We start from the raw sequence: 13,079 nt of genomic DNA on the forward strand, positions 1-13,079 counted from the left end.
CGAAAGGCCTCCCTTGCCAAAGCAAAATGACCCGGGCTCTCAGCATCTGAGAAACAGAAGAAGCGACCCAAATAGCTTACAGCTCCCCCCCACCCCCACCCCGTTCCCGGCTGCTGACTCCGGCTCATCTTTCATGCTCGCTAGGGAGACATCCAAACTGCGAGCCAGGATGGAAATGGCAGAGGCAAAAAAGCAGCAGCTCCGTCCTGAGCTCCCAGATGTTCCGGAGAATACAAAGCCAGCCAAAAATCATAGGGGGGGCCCCCGCACTGTACCGAGAGGGGAGGGACCCTTCATCATCCACAGGATGATGAAAGCGGTGCCCGCTTGAAGCCCTGCTTCACCTCAGGCTTGAGGGTGCGTCCTACGTTACCCCGGTACCCAGAGAATGATCACCTTACCGGGACATGCTGCAAACTCTGCCAGAGTTTCCTCTCCACTGCTGGAGTTCAGATCCTCCCCCGCCTCCTGTTTAGCTCCTGGGCTCATGTTTCTAGAGCATCTCATGGGGATGACTCCTCTGAGAAGACAGCTACCCCATCGTCCTCACCCCCAACTGCTCCTACGTTTGAAAGAAAAGCGAATCCGTACTGGTTCCTACATCGTTAATGATGCCCAGCTGTGACTCTGAGTCTCTCCTCTGGACCCTGGACCACCCTGAAAAGACATGGCTTACGTTAATGGGAGCTGAAGGGTCATGGCAGCAAAAATATGCAAGGGCTAGAACACAGAGGTGCGGGGGCAGAGAAAAAAAAAAGGGGCGGGTGCTGGGCTGAGCTGGAGGAGATGGCTGAACTAAAATGATGCCCTTTCAGATTAGTATCCAGTGACCCTTCCGCTGGGAGTCAAACTGGAGTTAGCTTTTGTTTGTCCACATGGTAGGTCCTAGGAACCATCCTTTCTGACTTCCACCCCGCAGCACAAGCCTGTTAAGTGGTGATTAGGCAGAGAACGACGCTCAAGCTGGCTTTTGTTTCCTTGCACTGACAGTGCCGGGCCCCATATAAAAAACCTATTTTGCGTTGAGAAAGGTGGGTCAGCTCTGGGCCCCGGGATTGCTCCTTCGGAGTGCAGAGCAATTGAGTCTCAGTGTGTGACAAAGCGGGGGCAAAAGGTAAGGTCCACACATATGTCTTTTTGGAGTTCAGGTCCCAAGAATGGCAAAACCAACACTGGGATGAATCTCACTCAGTAGTCATGGCCTTGCAGAACTTGCCACAGTGGAAGCAAAGAGACCATCCCTTTCCGTTCCCTGAATACTGGAACAAGGCATGTGGGACCTGATCACACAGCTGCAGAAAGGTCAGGTGAAAAGAAATGCAAAAGACATTGGTGTCACACCTCTTATTACCAGAGGTGAAAGGAAGCGGCGCACCCCGATGCACAGCACTGACAAGAGCTGCTGAGCTGCACCAAAAGCCAGCAGGGAGCTATTTAAAGAGCTGGCAGGTTACCCAGGTTGTGATAGGACAGTACCTGTAAGAAACTTAAGTTACTTTCATCCCTGCTTATTACCTGCCCTTTACATCCTCCTGCAGGCTCTAATCACTCAGGTGTTCTGGGTCAGTGGAAGTGGCTTTGAAAATCAGGCCTGGTCTAGGCTGGACACTTTTATTGCCTCAATTGTATTAAAGCTGAATCACCCACTACTGGGAATGCACAGAAGGACAGGTCTGTCCTTGTAAATGGGCTTTGTGGTGGTGTAGCTATTCCTGTACAGGAAAATCGATTGGTATACCAATGTGCGTAGAGTTGCCAGATGGTTTAACCAAAAATACCGAACACTCCCCCCCCCCCAAAAAAAAATAGGGAAAAAATTCTGTTGAGGAAAAAAAAGGGGGAGACCAAAGTTGCTCAGCCAAACAAAAAGGACCCTGAGAGTTTTGGTGTCTGGTATTTTCTGAAATATACAAGACTGTCCGGGTCAGTACCGGACACCTGGCAATCCTAAATGTCCTTGTCCATTATACCAGTTCAAAAGCTTCAGGGGGGTAGCCGAGTTAGTCTGTAACTGGGAAAACTTGAAAAACAACAAATAGTCTGGCACCACCTTAACGACTAACAAAACATGTAGATGGTATCACGAGCTTTCGTGGGCACAGCCCACTTGTTTCATCTGAAGAAGTGGATTGTGACCATGAAAGCTCATGATACCGTCTACATATTTTGTTAGTCTTCAAGGTGCGGCAAGACTATTTGTTATCTTTCAGTTTTTCCACTGTACCAGGGTAACTCCACCCAAATTAGGGTCATCACGTGTAAGTGTAAAGCAGGCCTCAGAAAGGGGCATGAAGGATTATCATGACCGGCACAGTGGTTTAATAATGCTGTTTTTACTGGATGCTCATGGCTGCACAAATATCGCTCTGGGAGAAAAGAAGTTTGATCCTGGACCCTTCCTGGCTCACAATGACAAATATGTGAACGAATCTCTGCCCAGCACGGAATCTTATATGGTAGCCTTTAGAAGAAAAAGAACTGCACTTCTTTGGATTTGCTGCTCAGAGTGGCAGACCCCAAAAGTCCCCCTGAAGTTTGATGATCTCTCTTCAACAGATTAGACCACAAAGCCTTTGTATCCAGCACCCTGTGTTTGGGAGAAACAGAGAGGGCTGGGCTGGTGAGAAGGGCGCTGTTAGTTCCCCTCCATCTCCTGCTGGCCCCATGCTCCTCATGGCATTTCAAAGCGGCAGCACCGCATGGGGCCCAGGGTCAGTGGAGGAGCACCCTGGCAGAAAGTATTTAGGTTATGAAGAAAACAGCTATTGAGAAGCGTGTCCTGCATCTGTGGCTAGCTGGAACCTAGCTCCAAATTCTCAGCAAAGCAGACTGTTGTCAAGGACTGGTCAGAGGGGCCAGCAGTTGATCCGTGTCTCGAAGACCATTTTGAAGTAAGGCTCTGAAGATGAAGTATAGATGAGAGGGAAATGTCCAGAAACTATTTCCTGGATCTCTTCCAAACACAGCAAGCCAAGTTCTGAGGTGAATCAAAGTCAGTCGAAGCTGGTGTAACTTCCATCTCCTTCTAGTCCACTTACCACATACTGTACATTCTATTAACTTAGACTCATATCCACTTACCAACATGTAACTCATCCCCCCCCCCCCACACACACACACATCACCACAGAATTTGGACCAATTATGTTTGATGCCAGAGAGCTTCAATTAAGAACAACCCATGGGCCTGTCAACAGTTGTGTTTGTATTGGCCCGTCTCAGCTATATGTTTATATAAATATCTATCACTCAACTACTGCTAGCCCTGATGGTTACTAAAACAAATGGATTTGATGATATATGAAAATCTCAACTGGTAAACAAACAGAAAGCAGCGACTCTGGAGATGTGTAGAATTATTAAGCTTCACATGCAGCACCAAGAATTCCTGAACAAATGCAAGAGTTTGTAAGGCGCCACAATTCTGCCCGTGCCTTTAAACCTTGAGATCTAGTATATCAGCCCTGTCATCCACCTAAATTGTCTGGTCTCCCAAGTTTCTGAAAAGCAAGCTAAGTGCAGAAGGAGGACATGGATTCAGTGAGGAATGACATGTACGACACTGGATATGAGGTGAGAAGTATTTATCATTTGTTTCTGGATCTGATGTCTGATTTTATGTACATGTATTGGAATGAAACATTGAAAAAATTGAAAAATATATTTTTTTAATATATGTAAGAGCCTATTAAAAAGAGTGAAATTAATCCAGGTGTCTCCCCAACTCTGTCTTGTTCTGTCCTGGTGAAATTAGACTAACACTACATCAGAGACTACAAGTGTTACACTGCCCAGGTCTTATTGTAAAAATGACCCCTTCTTGCTCGCCAGACCTGTCCGTTTGTGTCGGGTTTGCTCGTGTTAGTGATCAGGATAAGTTTGGAGGACATTTGTATTCCTGGGAACTCTGTGAGACTCAGCGAATTGCCGTTTCAATTCCATTTCCTGCGTCAACAGAATTAAGTAAACAGAAATGTTCCAGTCAGCTACTCCCGTGCAAGCCCATTGTGGGCAAATTTTGAAGAAAATGGGGATGCCCAGATCTCACTGAGGACAGAAGCCAGAAGCCCTTTTTACTGATGACATGTGAGCAGGAATGGACCCTGCTTGGCTCTCAGAGCCCAGGCTGAGTTTGCAGGACTGGCAGCTAGAAAAAGCATTGTGCAGTTTGTGTGCCGAGTCCAAGTGCTTTCATGAGGCACAAAGAACACAGAACTCCACTGTGCCCCGCAGAGCCACCTCTCAAAGCACAGGACTCAGTGACAAGCCTGCAGACTCTATTTAGAGCAAAGAGACTTGGAATTCTTCAGTCTGCATCTTTTGTTAGCGAGATGGGGCTAAATGTACCATGTAAATTACTCCTCCACCCTCTGAACCGCAGGTGGGAATTCCCAGAGGAGGGCAGCTGCCAGTGCTAATCAGGGTTTCACAGGACACCCACCAAGACAGAGTGCTCAATGGACATATGAAATCACAGTCCCTGGCTCCATTGGCTACCTTCTCTTCCCAGCACCAGCCACTTTGGAAGCTGCACTGGCCCCACATGGGTATCCCTATGGCCACAGGCCCTAACGGTCTCCCTTCCTCATGCAGCTCCAGCTGCTCAGGCTCTTCCCCTGCGTCTACACAGATAAAACTTGGCTTAGGTTCAGGAGTGAATCTGGATCAAAAAGGACAAAGAGTCTTTGTAACTAATAAAGCATCTAAGTCTGGTTCCTCATTGGCGGAGACAAAAACCAGCTCCTTGGTCCTTTGGTGAATGCGCCACAATGCCACAAAACAGCGTGGACCACAGGAACTGCCAGATTGGACCAGAATCAAGGTCCATCTAAGGCAATATCCTGTCTCTGACAGCGGCCAACACCATGGACTTCAGAGGGAGGTGTAAAAACCTTACAACAGGCAAGTAGGGTACTCTGCCGCCACATTAGGTCTCAACCTGCTCTCTAATAGAGACTGGCTTACACCCTGAAAATAATTTAGCATGAACTATTATAATATCGGTTTACAGTTCCCAAGACTTCTCTTGCTCTGTATATTGTCAGGGACTGGGACCACTATGGAGGCTGTGAGGTAGGAGAGAGGTTTTGCATCACTCAACTGGGCCCTTTGTGGCTAACTGGGGGAACTGTATACATTCCTCCAGCCTTCCTCTGCCAAGCAAGGTCTCTGCAGCACAGAGCTTTCAGGAAAGGAAACCCTTTGCTAAAGAAAAATACGAAGAGGAAGACATGGCATCTCCAATGCCTTCAGATGGAATTTTGGCCTGGGTTAGTCTCAACTGATTTTATATTGTGCCCTCAGAGAGCTGTTTATCTAATTTCCTCCTGCTGCTTCCTTGCTTGAAGAATCCAGTTATTGGTGGTGCTTATTCTGTCTCTTGCACGGGGTCTGATTTTGCAGGGGGTGGATAATACATGATAGTGTTATTTGTAATGAGAGTGCTGTTGTGCTGAGCTCTGCGGCTGTTTGCACATGGATGAGTGTCTGTGTGTATCCCCGATTCCGTAAATCCTAGACTGTGTAGGAATACACGCTTGTATTTCATGTCTGGAGTTTTCTTCCTGTTCCTTGGCACTTTGTCCTTGAAGGATAGAGAGCACACTCTGGTGTCCTCCATGGGTTTGCTGAACGATTGCATTCAGAGCTCTTCACAAAGGCAGAAACGGGAACCAGATTAGAAACGACCTGTCAGGAACTTGCTGGGCACCCACATAGAGAGAAAGTTAGAGGAACTAGCACAGCAGGACTGCTTGAATAAAAACACATGGTGAAAGCCTCTGCCAGGTGACTGGCTGCAGGGAGTCCCAGCTGGTACAAAAGGGAGTGAAACAGACCCATCGGCTGGATTTAAGGAAGTTCTGCATGAGTTTGTAGCTTTCCCTTTATTTTCTCTGGTCTTTTTTTTAATCTCTTTTTCTCCCTGATATGCCCTATGGATCTTTCATTTCTCCTTCCCACTTCATTTATCACAGCAGGGCCTGAGTCTGCTGGTGCCCCGCACAGGGTAAACACAGAATATGTCATGTCTAAATGCTGTATCAGTGAAAACTCTTTGAAAGAAGGGGGAGGGAAATACTAGAGAAATGGATCCTCTCTCTCTAGGGTTCTGGGCTAATCTTCACCCTGGCATCCGTATTAGTGAGATAAAGCTGTGGGAACTGGAGACGGGTTGGCTCCTTATTGAAAGTGAACGGGTATTTGGAAGCACGAAATTCCCCCTCCAGTGACTCCGTGGAAATGGGATTTAGCCACCTTCCGGGGTGTCAGTGGCTGAGTTAATGGAGCTACATGCTTTCATTGCACTACACCCCGTCCTGGAGCCCCTTTTTCCAGATCAGCATAGGCAAAAGATGGCCCAGTAGCAAGAGTAGCAGCCACCAGGCCTGCCGACAGGGGAGCAAAGTGGCAGTTGCTCTGGGACCTGGCGATTTAAAATGGCCTGGGGCTTCTGGTCACCTTGGTTACCACAGCAGCAGGAGCCAGAGCCTTATCCCTGGGCAGCACACTCAGGGTGGCTCTGAAGGTTGGCAGCCCCCAGCCTTGCCCCTTCCGCCTGAGGTCCTCCCACCTTGCCCCGAAAATCTGTGCCCTGCCCCCGCGGTAGCCACATTTCTATGCCAATGAAGGGCAGGCTAGGTAAGGATTAACATACACCCCCTGATTCTGCCACTCGTGGTCACTGGCTAACCTTTCCCTTTGTTCTTGTAAAGAGGGCAGCACCCCCTGGAGTGGTCGTGGCCGGGAGGCATGGTGAACCCTGCCCAGGGCGAAAAGGAGAACGAGACGGTGTTGGTGACACTCAGCGTTGGCCGGACCATCAGGGAGGAGGAGTGTGAGGGCAGCGATACAAAACCCTACTGCAAGGTCTTGATGCTGACAGGGACCCAGGCGAATGACACGGGCTACTACCGGTGCTACTACAAATACATCAGCGCCAAAATCGAGGGCACCACTGCGATCAGCGTCTATGTGTTCGTGAGAGGTAAGAGGCCCGTGACTGCCGCTCAGCCTGCCCAAACGCAGACCCGGGCTGGCATACACATTAGCCTTAAAACCCTGGATGACATGGGGATCTGTATAAACTCCCCAGTTCACTTCACCTCAGCTCTGACCTGAGGCACCCTGCTAGGCCTCGCCCAATCTCTCCATTATGTCAATCCCAAGCGTCTCTTCAGCGTAGGCCGGCGGCACCCCACACTAGCACATTGGGGGAGAGCTGGGCAGCCAAGGAACGTGTGACTAACACTGGTCAGTATAAATTAAAGTAGATTGCCTATCTCCTAGAACTGGAAGGGTCCTTGAAAGGTCATCAAGTCCAGTCCCCTGCCTTCACAGCAGGACCAAGTACTATCCCTGACAAATTTTTGCCCCAAATACCTAAATGGCCTCCACAAGGATTGAACTCACAGTCCTAGATTTAGCAGGCCAATGCGCAAACCACTGAGCTATCCCTCACACCCGAAAAAGTAAATATTTTATTTGCTGGATCACTCCATGTTTTTCTCCCTTCAGAGGGTACAGTCTTTCAAACCCACTCACTTCCACAGTGACCTAGGCAGTCTTCCCGTTCACAGCCCCATTACTTCCTGAAGTGTCCCGCCTGCCACACAGGCATAACACTGCTCTGCTCAAGCTTCTGGCCTCCCCGCTTGCTCTAGTCTGTCTGGGCCCTGCTCACCTCCTGGAGGATCTTGAGGAAGCAGTACTATTCTTCAGTTAATCACCTCATAATTCTGCAGGTATCTCTGCACCTCCCATTGTCACTACTGCTTCCCTAGAATCTCTCTCATCAGAGCCTGTATCCCCCTTCATTGCTTGTCGTACCCCTTCACTGGGAGCAGCTAGTTCAGCCTGGGAAGGTACACCTGCCTTGTGCAAAGAAAACCTCCATACATGATGGCTCCTTTGCCACAAAGTGTCTCTATTCTAGCCTTTCCTACTTCCCTTGTATTACAAGCCGCTGTCTAGTCTAAGGCCAAGGCTTTCTCAGGCCAAGTCTACAAGTATTCCCACCCAAGTTTTAATCTAGTTAACACAGGTAAGGGTAGTCATGTAGTCATGGTGGCACAGACTTCAGCATGGGCCAACTGCCCCAAAACATACCCAGGAGCCTCGGCTGGTTTGTGCTGAGGTAACTAGCCTGTACTAAAGCTCTTGCCACTGTGTCTCCACTATTAGTGTTACCCATGCTAATTAGACTAAAGCTAACACGGGTATGCCCATCCACGCTGCAGTTGCTGTGTAGACAAGATTAAGGTGACATAGTTCTGTGAACAATACAGGGACATGGCAGCATCATTGTAGCTGAGAACGGGGATATAAAGTCCTGTTTAAAATGTTAACCAGTTAAACTATCTCTTTAACCAGTTAACCGGCCTGCCACATCACATCACGGACAGGGGGGCCACTGGAGCAGCTCCCTGCCCACGGTGGAACATGGTGGGCCTGACAAAGCAGCTCCCTTATCCACGGCTGCTAAGGGTGGGCTGGATGCACTGTGCCATGGGTGGGGGAAGGGTTGCTCCAGCCCGGCCAGCTGCCAGTTAACTGGTTATCCCGTTAACCATGCCGGTAAGGCAATGCTTACGGGGTAATCAGTTAAGCCTTTCCATCCCTCCCTGAGAAAGGTCTGCAGTGTTCGAGTATGCCTGGGTGCAGAAATATGTACACGCTGGGACGGGCGGAGTGAGTGGTAAGAAATTACTCTCCAGGTGAACGATGACCATTGGCTGGGGGCAGCCCATGTCAACAGGGTGAAGGGAAGGAATTGTTTTCACCTAGCTGCATCAGGGCTTTCAAACCCGGGTCGTGATGAATCCCAAGGTACAGACAGCAGTGCTGTCAGTCTGACTGTGGGGGAGATTGTAAGGGTTTGTGCACTCATGGCGCCTCCTGCTGGTCTATCTGGGAATTAGCTCTTCCAGCCCCAAAGTGCCCCCTGTTGGCCAGCGTCTCACCCTCAGTTACCTGTCGTCTTCTGGGCTACTTCAGACCCCACGTTCCTCCAGACCCATGCTGCCCCTTTCCTTGCAGGATTGCCCCACAGCAGTGCCCCCGCAAGCTGGGGTCCTCCCCTCTTGGGGAAACTCAACCCCTTGCACCCACTTTGCCTCAGTGACCTACTGCCAGTCATCATCTAGCCCAACCGCAGTCTGAAATGGCCACTCATATTGGCAAGGGGTGGACCCGCTGCCTTCTCTTGTCCTGGCTGCAATTCCACAGCCCTAGTTCCCCTCTAGCTCCTATGCCAGGCCTGAAGCTTGGGAGGTGGGTCAGGTCAGAGCTCCCCAACTCTGTCTGCCTTTCCCTAGCACCACTCTGTCTCAGATACCCTCTCTAGCCTACCCAAGCAACCAGCTCCTTCCTGCTTCACAGCTGGAACAAGACCATGTGTTCCTCCTCTGAAGGAGCCCTTCTTATAGGGCCTAGCCGGGCCCTGATTGGCTGTCTGTAGCCTTCTTCTGATAGGCCACGGTTCCAGCCACCTCCCAGGTCTGGGTTTAACCCTTATTTCACCAGAGCAGGGTGACAGCCTCACTACAGGGATCAACACAGAAATTCAAGGAAAGCTTGTAACAATGGCAGAAATGTGAAGAAGAAGAAAAAACCCCGACCTTGCTTTCAGGCAGCAACACGTCTCCCAGCAGCAGCTGGACAGAACTGAGTTCACACCTCATCTCCTGGAAAGTTCCCCCAGGAACATGCTCATCCTCTTGTCGGCAACAGGCTGTTGGCCTCCAGGGGGCTTAGGGAGTGGGGCAGAGGGTCATCTCCCCATGCTGAGAGCAAATCAATATCCTCCCACTTCTGGGGGATTGCTGAAGCTCTGCTCAGTCCAGGATTCAATTACATTGGTGCCTGGGGTGATTGCTCCCGTCGGACTGGAATGCAGGAATTTTCAGCTTGGCCGTGCCCTCCAAGCAGATCCCTGGGCCTTGGAGAAGCTCTAGTTGTAATAAAATAAAATAATTAGCCTCTGCTCTGCTGTGGGGGGACTGTCAGAGAATCAGAAACAAAGCCAGAGTGAGAAATGTAATGCTCGACAGAGCGCTGGCTGCAGGATTACGCTCTATGGAAGAGAGGGCTGTGTAAACCAGCCATACACTGCTCAGCTCTGCATGCAGCACCTCTTTCTGTGTCGGTCCAGGTTGAGGATCCCCCAAACCTTTGCCAGTTCTATAGGTCTTGACATGTAGCCCCCTCTCCTCTCTCAGCCCTGGCCTCCTCCAAGCAGAGACAGACTGCCATTCCTGCAGAAATCCGGGTGTTTTCTGGTGAGGCACAGCATCTGCCCAGGATGAAACCAAGACTACTGCACGCAAACATGGTGACCTAATTCAAATCTGAAGGTCTGCAGAGGCAAAAGACTGATGCTCAAGTTCTCTGCGCTCCCTAAAGTTCTTCCCACACTCCCCCGCCACTAGGCTAAAAATGCATGTTGTTAAGATGTTTATCCACTGAAACCACTGGCTTAGTTCAATTGTGCATTTATTCCCTCCCTCCTTTCTAGCCAGGATAGGATCATAGGGTTGGAAGAGACCTCAGAAGGACATAGAGTCCAACCCTGTGCCCAAAGCAGAACCATGACATGGAAGAGAAAATTTTCCAAAGGCCCAGATCAGGGTAAAAAAAATGACACACAAAATTCTAGCTGTGTCTGAGCACACAGTAACTACAGTGGCAAATCAGATCAATCTGGCGGGTTAACAGTGAGGATGGATGATCTTGTGGTTTAGGCGCTGTCTGGGATTCTAGAAACAGAGGTTCAATTCCTGGCACATGTGCCCAAAGGCGAATTGCTTGACCTTTCTGTGGCTTGGTTGATATTTTCCTGTGTGACAGATGTGTTGGGAGACTAAATGCATACATCTGGGATGGTTCCTTAGATGGGGCAACAGTGAAGATTGTATAAGTGCTGAGATATATGGTTGGTTGGGTGTCTCGCTAACAATTTGCATATGTTTATACCTGACTTACATGTGTAAAGTAAATCATGAGCATTTGCAGGAGACTTTTTGCATGTGGATTTTGACATCCACTCTTAAAACTGTAGCCTATCATTTTTAAGCCTTCCAGAACACTTGGAATTCGGTGTGTGATCATGGAGCCTTTCCTCCTGCCCCGCATCATCCCCACTGGCAAGGTGCCAAGTGTAGGATTTCCAGATAAAGTTCTGCTCTTTTCCAGCTGAGTTGTTCTGTGTCCTAGAGATCCATCCCGAGAGCTAGAGAGGGCTGATTTATTTGTTGGAGAAGTCTGGAGAGAGGGAAATCAAACCACGGATTTACCACTCTGCATAAATTTTCACATGAGGGCTCTTTGTAGAACTGACAGGAGGACGCCTGTGCTAGGACTGAACAGTCGGACTCTCTATTGCTACGATCTGACCATCTGCCCTTAGCACTAAAATTAATACTTTTCTCTCCCCCGCTTGTGTGTAGAGATGAATTATTATTACACTTTTGTAGTCAGTGCTGTAAACAGAGAGTGTCTGTAACAAACAGAACAGGATGCAGCCCCTGTCTCAGAGGGCTTATGACTGTGGCTGAAGAAGATGCTAAATTGGTCCCAGCCCACCCATTATGACAGCCTCATAGACAACACGTGATGCAGTCAGATGAGAAAATGAGACTATGAATCACAGTCTCCTTGGCAGTGATCCACCTAGTAACTGAGTTCTTGGCTGCTATCTGTGAGCTCAGAGGGGATCTCATGGTGTTTCACCTGCCATAGTTATTCTCCTCCCTCTTCTCCAAAACTCTGGCCAGTGACAGGAATCGGGGAAGTGTTCAAATTCACAAACAAAGCTGCAGCCGAGAGCAAGGAGACTGGAGGGCAAAGAGCCTTTGAAAGTGAACCAACAGGTTCTCCATGCAAACTGACTTTGACAACAGAGGACCCCTTAGTCTGAGAAGCATGATCCTAAATTGAAAGCCAGGGCAGCTTTCATCACTGACGTTGAGTTGTCATGCCACAGCGTCTGCAGCAGCTGCAGCTATTTCCTCTTTCGAAGTGGAGTGAAAGACCATGGTATATCGGATACCACTGAGCAATGGCAAATATGTACCTTTTAATGGCAATCATTGTCATATGTGATAAGTAGCAGCCAATGGGATGGGCTTATTCTAGGTGGGCCCGCTCAGACAGTGCTGGAGGTCTCAGGCTTCTAGAAAGTTGCAAGTGTGGGCAATATTTGGGCACTCCTGTTTTTAAAAGACAGCTCTAGTGGTTGGGAAATGGGGAAAAGAGGTCTCAGGTGTCTTAGCCCCTGGCCCTATCTACGGTGCTCAGCGAAGGGGAACCTCACCTCCCTTGGAAGTTATGATTATAGTCTCTGTAGGGATCCGGGTAAATAGGGTAATTGATTTTAAGGCTTGAAGGAACCATTGGGATAATCTTATCTGACCTCCAGCAGAATGCAGTTCAACCAGCAATTCTTGCACCAAACCCAGGCCTTTTTGAAGATCTGCCACAACCCTAGGAAATAAATATTCCCACTGTCCAAATAGGCAGGTTGCACAAGTGAAACCAGACAAAATCAGACACTTAGACATTGCCTTTGCTAGGGAGTGATGCTGGCATCTCTCCATTCTAGACACTGAACACTTAGGATCTGGTCTAGATTTAGAGTGGCCAATTAAGCATGTGTGCTGCTGGAGTTTGCTGGACCCTGAATATACAGCTGGGCAGCTGGTGCTGATATGTCAGAACAAATCCTTCCATAACAAAACTTCAAAACAACAATAGCCAGCAGCAGAAGAGACTTGGCAGGAATTTCCATCCCGAATATTAGTTGTCTCCTATTCTAATCTTGTCTTAGTCCTTCATAAGAACATCAGTGGCTACTCTTCAAGTACACCCTGAAGGCACTTGTTATATAAAAGCCACAATAATAAAGTAACCCCTCAAACAGAACCTTTTGGCAGAAACATTTAACAACAAAGAAATTAATGGGAGAAAAACACTGCAAAGTCCCTGTCTCAGCATGGGCAACAGAAAAAAGAAATCTGGGCTTCATCTGCGCTAAACATAGGCAGTGCAGTGCAGACTTTTCACCTGGACTAGACCAGTGAGCC

The 13,079-nt window shown here is 48.8% G+C and overlaps 1 protein-coding gene across 4 annotated transcripts in view; it reads left to right on the forward strand.

Moving 5' to 3' along the window:
- FLT4 (fms related receptor tyrosine kinase 4) overlaps positions 1 to 13,079 on the forward strand; it is a 111,259-nt gene that overhangs the window by 45,222 nt on the left and 52,958 nt on the right. For all 4 annotated transcript variants that reach the window (XM_014581164.4, XM_075900532.2, XM_006138225.5 and 1 more), the window contains exon 3: positions 6,714 to 6,985. In XM_014581164.4, coding sequence (XP_014436650.3) covers positions 6,714 to 6,985 — 272 coding nt within the window. The remainder of the gene's footprint in view (positions 1 to 6,713; positions 6,986 to 13,079) is intronic.

This window comes from Pelodiscus sinensis, chromosome 16 (assembly GCF_052426305.1).
Source record: "Pelodiscus sinensis isolate ZL-2025 chromosome 16, ASM5242630v1, whole genome shotgun sequence".
In the NCBI taxonomy this organism is placed as follows: Eukaryota; Metazoa; Chordata; order Testudines; family Trionychidae; genus Pelodiscus; species Pelodiscus sinensis.